The sequence below is a fragment of the Gymnoscopelus microlampas genome (genome assembly GCF_963454915.1).
Source record: "Gymnoscopelus microlampas genome assembly, chromosome: 3".
In the NCBI taxonomy this organism is placed as follows: Eukaryota; Metazoa; Chordata; class Actinopteri; order Myctophiformes; family Myctophidae; genus Gymnoscopelus; species Gymnoscopelus microlampas.
Window position 1 is genome coordinate 53,158,931 of NC_139940.1, and position 16,608 is coordinate 53,175,538.

General features: G+C 41.1%; 1 protein-coding gene across 1 annotated transcript in view; it reads right to left on the reverse strand.

Moving 5' to 3' along the window:
- decr1 (2,4-dienoyl CoA reductase 1, mitochondrial) overlaps window positions 1-16,608 on the reverse strand; it is a 45,501-nt gene that overhangs the window by 23,712 nt on the left and 5,181 nt on the right. Inside the window, exons 4-6 of the mRNA XM_084053192.1 lie at window positions 16,370-16,456; window positions 13,729-13,876; window positions 7,563-7,662 (exon numbers count right to left, since the gene is read on the reverse strand). Coding sequence (XP_083909318.1) covers window positions 7,563-7,662; window positions 13,729-13,876; window positions 16,370-16,456 — 335 coding nt within the window. The remainder of the gene's footprint in view (window positions 1-7,562; window positions 7,663-13,728; window positions 13,877-16,369; window positions 16,457-16,608) is intronic.

Consider the following 16,608-nt stretch of genomic DNA (forward strand, 5'->3'; position numbering starts at 1 on the left):
AAGGCGTTTTTAGAATCGGCCTCAGGTCTAAATGGGTTAACTCGGCCCAAAATTCTCTTCTTTTTTTTTCTCCTACCTCATAGCTGACTTGTAATGCATTCATATCCATGTAAACACTTTTTTAAATATTATGTTGGGTTAGGGTTAGGGTTTTATATTTCAATATATGTCGTTTTCAATTGTAAAAATGTTAAAATTCACTCATTACATTTCCTATAATGAAGACAATGGATAATGATAAAGGACTAACATTAGAACACACTTCCAAAAAAGAGATAGAAGGTAAAAAGTAATTTATTTTTCATAAACTCAAACTTTATTTTACTCCTGATAGCAAATGCTAATTGAGGACAAGTCTCTCTCTCTCACTCTCAAACATGTAAACATTGAATATTTACAATGTGGGGGGAATTGAGCCACACTTCTCTGCCGGGTCAATATTGACCCGCTAACACCACAGGTGTCACACTTTTTTTTAAGACCATCAGAATGAACTAAAATGGTGGCAATTCATTTTGTTGCGTTAAAATAGCTGTTTCTGAGGATATCACGAAGCCTTGTTCCAATAAAGAAATGTAAAGGGTACTTTTTTTTACCTATTTAAACTTGAAAACGGCTCAACAATGACCCTAACACAATGGAAGGGTTAATATAAAAAAAAACTATTTTTGGCATCTGCCACTTGAATTAAGGTGGCATGATTGATTGACATCAAAAAGGGCCTGTCAGCTCAAACCCACAATACAATACTTTGTTTACAGGAGTGTTAAGCACAAACGTCAGTAGCATTACAAAGTTATAAAAAAAAAACACCAATTCCATTTCTCCCCCTCCATTTCCCAGTCCAGGTACATGTGTCTTATATGTAGCGCCAGCGCCACTATTCAAAAGCCCTCTCAGGTAAATGTTTTAAACCATTTTCAGCAATGGAATAATAATTGTTTTGGTGAGTAGATCTGGTTGAGCTGGTGATTTTAAAAGTAGTTCTCAAATAAAAACAAAGTGTGGGCACCCCTGATGTAATGTAATAATGTAAAGTCCAAATGTCATCCCTTGTTGTAGGACAAATGGCAAATGTAGACAATCTACTAAGCTTGTAGATCGTCTATTTTCAATGAATGTGGCGTCAGGTTAAAGTTACCGCTTAATGAAGAAGAACCGATCTGCAAGCTAACAACATGATGCAATCTTTTTGGCAAGCGGCACCGCCGTGCAACAGAGTATAAATGACGGATAAAGAGATGAAGCCAAAGTTTAGAGAATGAATTCAGTCATTGTAAACGGATGGCGCATAATGTGTTGTGTCAGAGAGAGACTCTCTGCATCCCTCCATTTGCTCTCTCCTCCAGCACTAATGAAGAATGACTCTTATAAATAGCCCTGCCGTCTCTCTGTCCTCAGATGAACACTAATCCAGCAGCACATTTTGGGACGAGTCCAACTGACGAGATAAGGGAGAGAGAGGGAGCGAGAGCGAGAGAGAGGGAGCGAGAGAGCGAGAGCGAGAGCGAGAGAGGTGACAGGTCGCAGGTGACTGACTCTGTTTTGTTGAAGGGGTGGGTGGGGAGAGGGGGTGGGCCCGTCGCATTATGACAAAATATCGTTGGGAGGAGCAGAGTGAGTCTGAACGGATGAATAGATCTTCATGCCAGCGGTGGCAGCGCTGTGTTTTTCAGCCTAATAGGCTCTATTCACAGCAGCCATATTATGAAGACATTCACAGGTGTTACCAATGATAAACAGAGTAAGGGTGCTGATATTGTGCATGTTGGCCCACTGGAAACACTCTGTTACACCAGTGGGTCTACAGTTGGGGTCCAGGGACCCTCATGGGCTTCCAAATGGCCCCTTACAGGTGTGTAACTCTGAGTGTACAAATGGAACCAAATGGACCCGTAAGGGTCCATTTGGTTCCATTTGTACACTCTCAGAGTTATGGGGGTCGTGGAAACCACTGTGCTAGACTAAATGGAACAGAGCCTTCATTTGTATCATTAGTAACACCTGTGAAGGAAGTGATAATATGGCTGCTGTGAATAGAGCCTAAGGGTGTGTGCGAAACCATCTGAAATACCCGCGTTGCATTTGGGCGTGACATTGTTTTGTGTGTGAACATTTCTCTAATACTTTAGGAAAAGTAGTCGCAGGCGCTGCATACAGGCAGTGGTGGAAAAAGTACTCAAATGTTTTAATAGTATCAATACTGCAATGTATTCATTCTGAATTTTGAATTCAAAATTGACATGAGGAAAAGTACAAAATGTACTTAAAGTACCAAAAGTAAAAGTACTAAAATGTTTGAAAATAGCAGATCTACAAGCTCACAACGCGTCGCGATGTGAGCTTGGGCCCTTGAAAATGAGACAACCACTATCTGCCACACTAAATGGAACACAACCTTCATTAGTATCATTGGTAACACCTGTGAAGGAAGTAAGGAAGGGGCCCAATTCATTCCCAATATGGTTGCTGTGCATAGAGCCTATTTGGTGGTGAATGTGGAAAAAACGGGACATATTAGTGTTTTAGAGGTATTTGTCGGGACTCTGGACACACAGACTGGGACTATCCTGGCAAAACGGGGACGTCTGGTCACCCTAGTGTTCACCTAGTCCACAGCACACTTCTGGTTGGCCACACAGCAGCAGCGGACATGATTTACTTTTCTAAACCTTGGCCGCACAGCCTTTTGTTTGTCTCCGCCTCCTGTTGCAGCAGGGAAGGTGGGAGTCGGTCCTTGGTGGGTAAAGGGGGGTTCTTGGAAATCACGGAAAGGGGGTACCTGAGGCCAAAATCTGTTTAAAACCAGTGGTCTACACCCTCCATAGACCAAACTGTAGAAAAAGAAAGAGCTTTATGTGTGTGTGTGCGTGCGTGTGTGCGCGGGTGTGTGCATGCTTGTATTACTATTATTGTGAAGGTTAAAAATAGCCCACAAAAAGGTAAAGTCTAAAATTGTGATGTCCTACCAGTATATCTCTGCTGTCCAGCGCGAACCTGCTAACTCCAAAACGCTCATTGTTCAGGAAACGAAAAAACAAAATATACGTTTTTCAGGAAATGAAGAAAACCTTATATTTTTAAAACAAAGCAATACTGCCTCATCAAAGTTGGTATAGTGTCTTTATATATTGTCAGATACTTGCATGTGTCATTATATTATCGACACTTTACCCAAATTGCGGGTAAATCGACACTTTACCCAGCGCAAGTGGAGTTAGTAGTTTCAGACGAGCAGAAATCAAGCTGAAATGGAGTTAGGTGTCCACACAACAATAGCTCCACTCGCTGCCAACAATGGATTTCCAAGCTCACAATGCATCACAACAACGTGTGAATTAATGCCCTGATGCTTCATGACACTTATTGGCCTACAACAATAAACAGGACTTTAAATATTACAATAACTTCTGCAAAGAGGTAGTAGAACTAGCGCAACAGAAATGCTATGAACGCCTTTCTTCTTCTCACATTGCTCTCCTCATTAAACACTTCATACATTTTAGAAATATAATTACTTTTTTTTCATAACATTAGCGTCAGTGCTAAGTTTGATAAACAGGTACACTGCATAGTTTTAACAGACTACGGCGAGCTTGTTTACACGTTCCTCCTCCTCGTTCACTGCGCAGCGCGCTTTACTCATGATGTGAAAAGGCAGCGCTGTAGAGGAGAGGTGGGAGTTGTTTGTTTTTGACGGACAGTTTGAGGATCCAATGGAGTTGGGAGTTTTCGTCAGAGGCGCTTTTTAATACTTTTCATTTGTTCAAATGTTTAGATTTTTTACACAGACGTAAAGGGTGTTCAATAGCGTTGATTTATGAAGAAAAAAAAGAGATGAAAATGGAGTTAGCTGGTTCGTCCTGGACACCGACGATATATAGTAATACAAAGATATAGCCTACTGTATGTGTGTGCATGTGTGCCTCAGGGAGAGAGAGAGGAAGAGAGCCAAATTCAACCATGTTAATTAAATGTTCCGAAACCCCATCTGCAAATATTTTGTGCACCCCATAAGAGATTTGTCAAGATTTAGGGTTATGGTTAAGGTTAGGTTTAGGCATAGTTTATGTGAGGTTAGAGTTAGGGTTAGATTTTAGGCGCCACCTAGGCAACACTCGAAAGGAAGAGGGAGTCCCAAGTGAGTCTATGGGATTTATGTCGCGGGTTCGACTCCCGACCCGACGACCTTTGCTGCGTGTCACTCCCCATCTCTCTCTCCCCATTTCCTCAGACTACTGTATCTGTATCTATCAATAAAGGCAGAAAAAGCCAAAAAAAATTCTTTAAAAAAAAGGTTTTAAGGGACAAGTCGAAATTTAGGAAATGGGGGGTATGGAGGAAAATAGGGGAGGGTCATGCCATTTTAAATTTAGTCCGAGGGAGGGTCAACTCATTTTACTTTGAGTCCAAGGGAGGGTCATGCATTTTTAAATTAATAAAATAGTCCAGGTTTTTTATATAGTTTACTACAGTTTTTCTGAATTCGGGAGAACTGTGATCAACACAACATCATCTACCCCTCTGTTTTTCCCCCAATGGTACTTCCCAAAAGGTGCCCTCTCCAGACCATGAATGCAGCATTTATTATGGTGAAAAATAAATGGTGAAAAAAACACAAATGCCCTCCTCCAAGGCAGCATTCAAGGCTAAGAACATTGCCCTAACTCTCTAAACGCGCATCTCCAGTAAAGCTTGAGTATACTAATTCAGCGCTGTGTCACGCACATAATCATAGCCGATCTACAAGCTCACAACGCGTCCCAGCGCGACGCATTGTGAGCATGTAGATCGGCTATTTTCGGTACGCGATACAGCGCGCAACGAAGTGTCCAATCGAAACCCTGCCGGGCGCACGCACTCACATGTCCATTGTCCATTCAACAAGAGCAGCAGACGCACACAGAGAAGCGCAGACACTAGTGATCCTGATCCGTCTTAATTTGAGACAGATAGCCTACAGTAGGTATTTGTGGACGAAAAATAATTATACTGTTCATATCCTCTCTCTCTCTCTCGCTCTTTATCTAATATAGCCTTAGATAAAAACTCTCGTAGATGTATTTTATCGATTTTAACATGTTTTATCTCTACGAGAGTCTTATCTACCAACCACCCCCCAGAGTGCTGTGAAATGTCAGCTTCAAAGCCTGTACTTCTCCAAACATGTACAAATGCTAAATATAAGGTGCTTACCCGCTTGCCCCAAATGTTAACTCGGTGTAAGGCGTGTTTGTGCAATGTATTAGTCCATATCTTTCAATAAATAAGTGTTTTAATCCCGTCTGTGGCCAATTCTGTCGGAGGTTCCCAATGGGCGGTGGTACTGGTGACAAACGGGAACAAAACACTTCTTCATTGGAAAATATGGACTAATACATTACACAAACACAACGGACACCGAGTTAACATTTGGGGAAAGCGGGTAAGCACCTTATATTTAGCATTTGTACATGTTTGGAGAAGTACGGGCTTTGAAGCTGACATTTCGGCGCCAGCAATAGGTGCCCTTTTGAAATTCCAGCCCCTGCCTCTCCAAATCTCTCTGCACGTCTCTGTACACATCACATGTGCAGATTGTGCACTCCAGGCACCTGCTGCCTCTCATTATACCGCGCTTGTCTTTCATATTTGTTTTTAATACAGCAAGTGTTCTCTATTGATGATGCGCATGCAGTGTTGCTATGCTCATTTGGGAAGTGCTTGCACTGTATTTTAATGATGTGACGCGCACGTCGCTTAACACCTAGGCTATATACACTATAAGTCACACAATGGACAATTGATATGCATATAGGCTAATTCCTATGTTAATGTACCTGGCGTGAGTCGGGAGCCTTTGTAAACTTTGTTGAAGTGTGAATTTAAAGTAGTTTTAAATCTATGCGTGTGCCTGCGCGTGCTCCTGGTCAAATAGGCCGTCTAGTGAGCATTGCACCCCTGATGATGCGAGCAGCGCTACTTTGAAGAACATAATCACTTCCATGCCCAGACGGGCGGTGCTAAATTCAAGTCTTTCTGACAACTTGGTCCTTCCATCAGCACGGGTAGCTTATGTGTAAATCGTCGTACTCTGAATCCGTGCGTTCCATAGCCCGCGGGATCGAATCCCACTACAATTAATACATTTCTGCGATACAACGTTACTTCTTGCGGTCAATTTATTTACTCGAAGTTAAGGTTAGGAATAAGAATAATGTATGATAGACATCATTTTACTGAGGTAAATGTCATTGATATTTTTGGGGGAGGGTCATTCTTTTTTTTTTAAATCACTTGGGGAGGGTCATTGATTTTTTTTCCCATTCAGAGGGAGGGTCATGGCATTTTAAATTAGGGCACATATATTTCCTCCAGGGGTACCCCTACATAAATTTCGATTTGTCCCTAACAAGAGCTTGTGACTAAATAACTATATTGGATCCATTGAACACAGGTTATTTTTTTTTTTCATTTCCTGAAAAGTATCGATTTTGGACATACAAAATACAGACAGAGGTGATGTGAAGTGTTTTTAAAAAAATGAGTTTCTTGACATCTCCCTGTGAGGCACACAGCAGTGTAGCGATAAAGACCCCAATCTGCTGTGAATCATATCCTCTCACCCGGCTATGTCAGCTTATTGTCACTTGTCAGCTATTAATACTTAGCGTATGTAAATGGTGCTTTCAACTGCCTGTTTAGTGTCTGAATTGTTTATTCTCCAAGGTCCTATTATTGGACATGGCCACGGATGCAGCCCAGCGCCTATTAGCATTTTAGAGTGTTACTGTGGGGCAGAAACCTTGTATCTCTATTTTTTTTCCTATAAATTAATGCCCTATTTTATACTTTGTTGTATGACAAAAAGTAGTGAAAATAGCCATCTCCATCATGTTTCACTGCATTTGAAAACGTTAGCCTATATATTTTGAAAAATCTTCACCTATAATTACATAACCAGAATACAGTAGGGAAGCCAGCCAGGTTGAAATTCTGTCTGTGGGTTTTTCTAAATATTTAACCAATGAAAAGTATTAAAACAGGTTTGTTTTGTGCACAGCAAGTGACAACATCATGCGAGTATAAATGCAGCTTTACTTCGTACTACATCACTGCACAAACGTTCAAAACCCTGTCCAAAGAAAGCAATAGGCTCTATGCACAGCAGCCATTTTGGAGACAAATTGGGCCTCTTCTGACTTCCTTCACAGTGTTACCAATGATACTAATGAAGGCTCTGTTCCATTCTGGTCAAACAGAGTCAGGGTGCTGATGTTGTGCATGTTGGCTCACTAGAAATACTAGTGGGTCTCAAAGTGTGGTCCAGGGACCCTCATGGTTCCTTGAGTGTGTGTCACTCTGAGAGTTATGGGGGTCCTTGCAATTAAAAGGTTTGAGAACCACTGTGCTACACAAAATGGAACAGAGCCTTCATTAGTGTCATTGGTAACACCTGTGAAGGAAGCAAGGAAGGGGCCCAATTTCTGTCCAATATGGCTGCTGTGCATAGAGCCTATTCCTGGGGAAACACTACTTGTGCGTGTGTGCGTGTGTATGTGGTCTTTTGAGTGAATACTGACGTGCAGAGAGTCTCCACTCCAGCCTTGGCTGCAGCACTGGGAACCACGAAGCCTGAACCTGACTCAGCATAGATGGTGGTGATGGCCAGGAACGCTGCACCTACACACACACACACACACACACACACACACACACACACATTTGTATTTAACTCATTCACTGCCACTGAAGTAATAAACGTAATTATTCCCGTTTACCAATGCTGCTACTGACGTAAAAAACTTTTTTTTTTTTTTTTTTTTGACCCCAAGACCAAGGAGATATGATTTTTCGAAGATCTAGACTCCCATCCACTTCCTTGTTAACTTAAAACTTAAAAATGCTGTATCTCGGCTCCTGAGTACTTTTTTTTTTTCAATGAAAAATCTCTGGCAGTGGGCAAACGCGGCCAGCAAAAATTCAGGCAGTGCATGAGTTAATATACTTGCGGGGACATCAACATGTTAGGACGGCATTGAAAATCCTGCAGAAAATAGCTGAAAAACACGTTGGGAGATCTGTCTTTTTTTTTTAGATCTGTCATTTTTCGATGTGTGACATTGCTGCACAACCAAGGGGTCACCAACATGTCCGTACACGCAGGGATGTGCTGTGGATGTTTGAGCTAGTGGAGCTCTATTTTAAATGGCGTCACGTGCACATAGCCTTACTTACATTGCTTTCAAAACAGTGGTTTTAAAACAATCATAGGAACAGTCATAAGAACATCCAACAAGAACGGTCAGGGATAACCTTGTGAGTGTCTGGTACAGCTCTCGTCCTTGGGTCCTCAGCTAAGCGATGGGATCTCAGCCCAAGTTATTACATAATCTGTAGGGTCCCAGTCATCTACAGATACGTGTTTAACCAGTAACTTTGAACGGATTGGGTTGATGATGGCTGAAACAAAAGTGTCCGTGGCCCATTTGATTTGATTTCTTTTGAATAAAATAAAAATAGTCTTTTTTTTTCATAATAATGTAAAAACATACAAAATATTCACAATCGGTTCGAATCATTTTGCTGACTCTTAAAGTGTCGGGATGACATGCTCATTAACACTGTATGTTGCAGGAGATTTGTACATGGTACTGTACATGATTGCATCAGGTGAGGACAAGACAGCTAGAAGTAATGTTTGATAATAGCTACCTTAATTCCCTGAACATAGCAAAATGTGTGTTTAATGCTTCGTTGGAGAAACCTTTGAATATTTTTAAGACAATGGATTCATATGTGGTGTGAATATCAGACAATTAAACTGTATGAAAAGATCAAAAACAGATCTGTTCAGAAGGATCCATTTGGTACAAAAGCAAAGAAGGGCAGAACTGGACAAGTAACGCTGGTTGAAAAAGTTTTTCACCGTTGAGAGAAAGTGTTTAAAATGTCCAAAAATAACAATATACAGCTATAATAACACTCCACAATCGTAATCGGTGCAAACCCTTGATCCACAGCCTGGGGTCCACAATCACCATCAGACCTCCAGCTTATGCATTTGCTCACCTCTCATTAAAGTTAGGAGGCCTTGCATGAAAGTAGTTGTGACACTGTGCATTCCTTTAGAATCCTGTCATGCCCTTTATCATGACCTAATCACTCATCATCATTTTTTCCATTGTTGCACATATCTTAAACCACAACTATGCAAGTATGCAAGGGCTAAGACTTCCTCATCATGACAGAAGATTTCTCATCAAGATATCACCGTAATGGAAAGAAACCACAACTATCGAAGCTACCATACCAGTTTGGGATTGGTAAGGTAGAACTGGTAGAACTTGGATCTCCTCCTGACCTCAAATAACATTGTGCCCTGAAAAGCCTCTCTACAATAACCATATGACACGCACCCACTCACCTCTGCACCTAAATGGCCCTTTGCTCATGTAAAGTGCGATGGAAGCTGCACTAACTGTACTGATAAGACCAATAGGCTCTATGCACAGCAGCCATATTATCACTTCCTTCCCAGGTGTTACCAATGATACTAATTAAGGCTCTGTTCCATTTAGTGTAGCACAGTGGTTTCCACGACCCCCATAACTCTGCGAGTGTACAAATGGAACCAAATGAACCCTTACGGGTCCATTTGGTTCCATGTGTACACTCTCAGAGTTACACACCTGTAAGGTGTGTCCCTGGACCCCAACTGTAGACCCACTGGTGTAACAGAGTGTTTCCAGTGGGCCAACATGCACAATATCAGCAACCCTGACTCTGTTTGACCAGAATGGAACAGAGCCTTCATTAGTATCATTGGTAACACCTGTGAATGTCTTCATAATATGGCTGCTGTGAATAGAGCCTATTATTGAAATCCCAAATACGGAATAGATTTCCATCATGCCACATTTAATGCCCTCCTGGCAGTCTTAAGGTTTTCTTCAGAATAGGTAACCTCTTTAACACCTGGCATCCCCAGTTTGGGCATGTCATTATAGGCCAAGTACAGTAAGTACATAAATGATGTAATGTGTTGTGAGCTTGTAGATTGGCTTTTTTTTTTATTGGCTTACATTTATTTGTGGCTCAGCGGTTAATGCAGATGTACAGTACTATCATTGTAAAATGTGTAGCACATACAATATGGCACATTAGGAGTTCATTATGTATTTCTGGTAAAGAATTATTGATCACTTATTTTGTATGTCTGTGGCAAAAATGAAATATTGATGAAAATGTCCATCACAAGCTGGCATGGTGATGACCCCTGCTAATAACCATAAAATAGGGAAAACTCAAACCTTTAAACTAACTTCTAAATGTCTAATCCTAACCTGAATCTTTTCCTAATTGTAGTCATAAAACAATACTTTCTCTGGTGAGGAGAAGGAAAATGGTCTTCACAATGTCTGTTTCTCAAATTATACTATACTTGTGCCGACATTTGGCCCACAGAAGTATAGTCACACACACACACACACACACACACACACACACCTAAAAAAGCGAAACAAAAAAACAATTCTATTGCCATTTTTAACCCTAACCGAGTGCCGCGCTATGAGCTTGTAGATCTGCTATTTTTGGGAAAAATCGTGAAAATGTGTGCAAATCTTTACTTCGAATATATATATACTTTTTTAAAACGAAAGTTTTTTTTTAACTAAAATCTTTGCTTCTGGGGATTTTACAAATGTCTTCTAAATCCTAAAGTTTTTTTTTTTTTTTTTTTTTTTTACTTAGGTTGCTATATTTTAAATGGTTTTCAAACTTTTTTCATGTCAAGGACCCCCAAAATAATATGTATTTGTCCGCGGACCCCCTCCCATCTAAAAATATTTTGTTCCAGGGACCCCCAGAAGCAAAGATTTGAGTTATAAAATGAGTTGCACAAATTTTCAAGATTTTTCTAAAAAATAGCAGATCTACAAGCTCTATAGATCTTGTCGATCTTGCTATTTTTGAATAGCCAAAGAAATCTTAAAATGACACACATGCGTTCCCTTCCCGGCCTTAAAGGGTTAAAGGCGTGCCGGGCACAAAATCTTCTCTAATCGGGGTCCGTGGGGCAAATACGCGTCAATCTGGAAACGGGAACGTGTGACAACCGCCGACCTGGGTGACCCACAGCTAGAGACTGGGTGTGTACGGCGGGGTCAGGTTCCACTGCAGTACGCCACTACAAGAGCCATGACTCAGCAGCCTAAGCATAAGAAGAAGATGACTCGGCAATCCCCCCTTTTCACCATGACAGTGAGGAGAACTTTTTCTTTTTACCGTCCACACCCGCAGAAATGTGCCTTTAAGCTTCACACTCCAAAGAAGTCAAATTGAGAATGAAACGGCAGATATACATTATGATGACTTAAAGGCTTTTCTGGGGACGAAAAAGGAAGAACCAGCCCCCCCCCCATTCCGTCCCCCCCTCCTACCCTCCACGTGCTCTGAATATCAACACCCTGCCTGGAGGAGGGGGGACTGCATTGTTGTACTGCTCTGTCAGAGAGAGAGAGAGAGAGAGAGAGAGAGAGAGAGAGTGTAGTGAGTGAGTGAGTGAGTGAGTGAGTGAGTGAGTGAGTGAGTGAGTGAGTGAGTGAGTGAGACAGAGACAGAGAGAGAGAGAGAGAGAGAGACAGATACTGATCGTGTACGACAGGGGTTTTCAACTGATTTTGACCCAGGGACCACCATCCTGACTAAGAGCAACCTGGGGACCACCACTATTGTGCGTGATGGGTCCATCATAGACCCACCCCGCACAATAGTGGTGGGGGGTTCGTGCACCACAGGGAGCTGGAGAAAATATCAGGAGGGTAGGCTGAGTGGTGGACATTGCTCTTGTGTCATGGCAAATGTGTGTACTGTTTATTGTTGCATACATGGCTGCTGGGTCGCAAGACAAATTTCCGTGTGAACTGACAATAAAGTATTATCGTATCGTATATCGTATAAAATAGCTATAATATCAATATAATACCTAATAAAATATAGTGATTTTGTTTGAATATGATGGAATATGATTAAGGATTACTGTGCTTATGGTAAGCTCACATTTCATATCACACACAAAATACAGTAAGAAAGCCTGTAAGTTATTAAAAGTAAAAAAAAAAAAAAAAAAAAAAAAAGTTTAACTGGTTAATCAATCTAACGAGTTATTAAAAGGAAAAAGAAACGAGTAAAACATGTGTCTGGATTATTCGATTAATCAAAAAAAGTTAGATATATAGATAAATATAACAGTTAATAATAAATAATCAATAGATGAGACATAACAGGGGAAGTTCAGACTAGATGGACACTGATAATACAGACACAACACAGCTCATGGTCAGTGGTGAACGTATACTGCCCCCTAGTGTTACTGTTGCAAATTGCGTACAAAGAAAGCCTTTTCATACACAGGAGGTAGCTCGAATTTGGACACCAAGACAGTCATCTTTATGGCAACCATTTTAAAATAATCTGAAAGTCAAGCTCTGTACAATAAGATAACAGTGTTTTCTCTCTGCCTTTCGTGAGTCTACAAAGAGCAAATTGCCTGTTGAAAATGGTGCGTGTGTTGAGTTGAGCCCTAGTTTGATGAAGACCCTGGGAATTTCAGAATGAATCCAAAATGAATACACACAGGCTATTTGCGAATCCGCATGCAAAGGTTTCAATCAAATCATTCACCTCAGAGTAATATTAATATTAATACAGTAACATCAACACTTGGGGTGCACTGTGAGAGTTGTTTTGGAGTTCAAAAACAGACTTTTAATAAAGTTTTGCTGTTGTTAATATTGGACCCAATATATATTTTCTCAACTTCTAAGTGATAGAAAAATACATTTCATTTTGGGGGTGAACTAGTATTCCATTAAAGCCTATATAGCCTACTTAGTTGAACGGAGTCCCTCTGGGCTCTATACTAGGTCCGCTCTTTTTTTCCCCTCAACACTAAATCTATTCGCCGAAAAGAGCCGATCTTCAAGCTCAGGACGCAACTTGTGGATCTGCTATTTTCACAAAATGTTCTCCCTATAGAGCGTCGCAGTTCCCGCCCACTTCCAGTTGCCGGAAGTAAATACTCAATGCATATTTCCCATTGACTTTTCCGAAAATATTTATATAAATTAATTTAAGCCTAGAATCAAGCTATCCAGGATCCTGGTGAATCATGACCATAAAACGTTTGATTCTGTGAAAAAAAAAATTGAAAACGGCAAAACAAAGGGTATTTATTAAACATAGTATATCATATCATTAAATATACATTTTTAAAAATCACAGAAAAAAAGGTTTTATGGTCATGATTCACCAGAATCCTGGATGGCTTGATTCTAGGCTTAAATTCATTGATATAAATATTTTTGGAAAAGTCAATGGGAAAAATGCATTGAGTATTTACTTCCGGCACCCGGATTCTGCGCAACTGCGATGCTCTATAGAATAAGGATGCCAGAGTTCATGCGGTAAAAAGCAGTGGTTCTCAAATTGGGGTCCAGGGACCCATAGGGGACCTTGAGGGAGTTCCAGGAGGTCCCCAGCAAAATTACTTTAAGTAATATAGCATCAAAATAGGTGAGCTGCTATTTTCTGTTCTTGACAAGATAGTGACTTTAACGCAACTGTTCTTTTATGGAGGTCCCCGGCACAAAATCTTTTCAGATGGAGGTCCGCAGCCAAATACATATCAATCTTGGGGGTCCGCGAGATGAAAACGTTGTGAGGACCACTGGTTTAAAGGCGTACCTTTCTCGGCCTCTATGAGCCTCTTTCCCAGCTCCAGGGTGACGTAGGCTGTTCCGTTCAGCACGATGTCAGTGATGGTCCTCCATGCGTTGGCCGACAGCTTCTCTGACGGAGACACAAAGTTTCCTGCTGCGTTGTTGATGATCACCTGCACAGACACAGTTCAACCTTAGCACTGGTCACTATGTTGTAGTTGTAGTACACAGTACCTAATACATCTTATCCTTATCACCCTATCAGCCAACTTGACCCTTGAACTTTTGTTTTTCCTGTAGTAGAGGTGCAGCAGTTAATGGAACTAGTCAATTTCATTGATTGCAAAAAAAAAACTAATAATAATAATTGATCATTTAGTAAAATAATTAATTCATAATCTATCCTTATTTTGGGCATCATTCTAGGTGAGTTTCAAAACATTAAATAACATATATATACTGTATACATATAAAGAAAACACACTTAAAGAACCCACAATTCATGATCATTCAAATAATCAAAAAAGTAATTGATAGAATAATCACTAAGAAAATAATCCATAGTCGACCCTAGTATTGTTTAAAATGATCTCGACTAATACCTTTACTTTCCCTAATGATGTTTCGATAGCAACTTTATAAAATCCATTTTAACAAAAAGAAAATGCCATTACATTCTTACGATAAATTACATGTTAACATTACACATCAACTAAACTTTCTAAAATATAGTTTTACTTTTTGCTAAAACAGACAATCTGCAAGCTACTGTATAAATCATGCTGCATGCTTATTAGCCCCCTTACACTGATGAGATTTACTCTTTAGGTGTCGGAATTTGGCACCGAATGACAAGACATGTTGAGGTCTTGTTGTATCGAAGTGGTTGGCGCTGTAAATGAATCGAAATTGTGTGCCGAATCCTTTTCTACTCTATAGGCTCTATTCACAGCAGCCATATTATCACTTCCTTCCCTGGTGTTACCAATGCTACTAATGAAGGCTCTGTTCCATTTAGTTTAGCACAGTGGTTTCCACGACCCCCATAACTCTGAGAGTGTACAAATGGAACGGGCCATTTGGAAGGTTTCCAGTGAGCCAACATGCACAATATCAGCACCCTGACTCTGTTTGACCAGAATGGAACAGAGCCTTCATTAGTATCATTGGTAACACCTGTGTGTGTCTTCATAATATGGCTGCTGTGAATAGAGCCTATTGAATCATTATGCCAAACGATTCCTCCCCACCAGTGGCGCGGGAAGGGGGGGGCTACGGGGGCTGCAGCCCCCCTGGTGATGGGAAGGGATTTATTTATTTATTTTTTAATTTTTTGATTTTTTGATTTTTTGATTTTGATTTTTTATTTATGAGAACGAGAATTTAAAAACGTAACCCTAACCTAACCCTAACCCTAAAACCGAAATAAAGTAAAGGAAAAAAAGTGCCAAAACCCACCCAAACCCGTACCCGCAAAAAAATCGCGCGCGCACGGGACGCATGCACGCGCGCGCAGTCAAGCGGATTCCCCCGACGCTCAGCCCCCCTGGCTGTTAAGTACTTCCCGCACGCCTGCTCGCCACACACATTTCTGTTGGTTGTCACTGTTGTTATATCCTACTGACTCAACTGCCCGTGAGGAGACCCCACCGGGAGGACGTAGAGCCTACATCTCCCACCCAACACTTCCTGCTGACAGGTGCCACCTCAGTCCGTAACGTGCAGTGACAAATATCACCCTCCCTGCCGGGCTCCCCTAAAACTGGCCAACTGTGTTCGTATAGACGCTCGACAAAGCCGGATGCACCGTGGCGGAATCGAACCCCTGGACTCGGGTGGGCAGGTACTTTACCACTGCGCCACCCGAGTGCACTGGGTACCCAATCGTAAGCGTCAGGTTTGTGTGTTACTATGGTACCTAGACAGTACACTGTCTATCTCTACTGTCCAGCAGAAACCATGTAACTTCAAAATGTTCATTTTTCAGAACATTACAAAAACAAAACAAAAAGTGGAGTTAGGAGGTTTTGTTCATCATTGATAAGAACAGCTGAATGGACCTCCAAGCTCACAATGAGGTTGGAGGTCAAAAGGGGGTGGAGCCTGGAGTCAGCACAACCAGCTAACTCCCCGTTGGTGGAGTTAGCTGGTTTAGCAGAAAGTTTGAGGATCCAATGGAGTTAGCTGCTTTTGTCAGAAGCGCTTTTTTATACTTTTCATTGTTTCAATATTTGTTTTACCAACACACAGAAAGGGTGTTCAATAGCACTGATTTATGGAAAAAAAATGCAAAAGCGTCAAAATGTTTCTGCCGGACAGCAACAATATGTGCGTCGGGTTAGTGTGTTACTATGGTACCTATAGACAGTATAGAGTATACTGTATATGTGCGTCAGGTTAGTGTGTTACTATGGTACCTACATACAGTGTGTGTGTCAGGTTTGTGTATTACTATGGTACCTATAGAGCATACAGTATATGTGTGTCAGGTTAGTGTGTTACTATGGTACCTATAGACAGTATAGAGTATACTGTATATGTGCGTCAGGTTAGTGTGTTACTATGGTACCTACATACAGTGTGTGTGTCAGGTTTGTGTATTACTATGGTACCTATAGAGCATACTGTATATGTGCGTCAGGTTAGTGTGTTACTATGGTACGTACATCAGGGAGTCCAGCCACCTCGACCAGCTGATCAACACACGCTGACACAGCCTTGGGGTCTCTGACATCACACTGGATAGCATGGACCTGTAGGGACAAGTATAGCAGTGGTTCTCAAGCTTTTGTAGTTTCACGGACCCCCAATTTAATATAAGTCAAACCACAGACCCCCATAACTCTGAGAGTGTACAAATGGAACCAAATGGACCTGTAAGGGTCCATTTGGTTCCATGTGTACA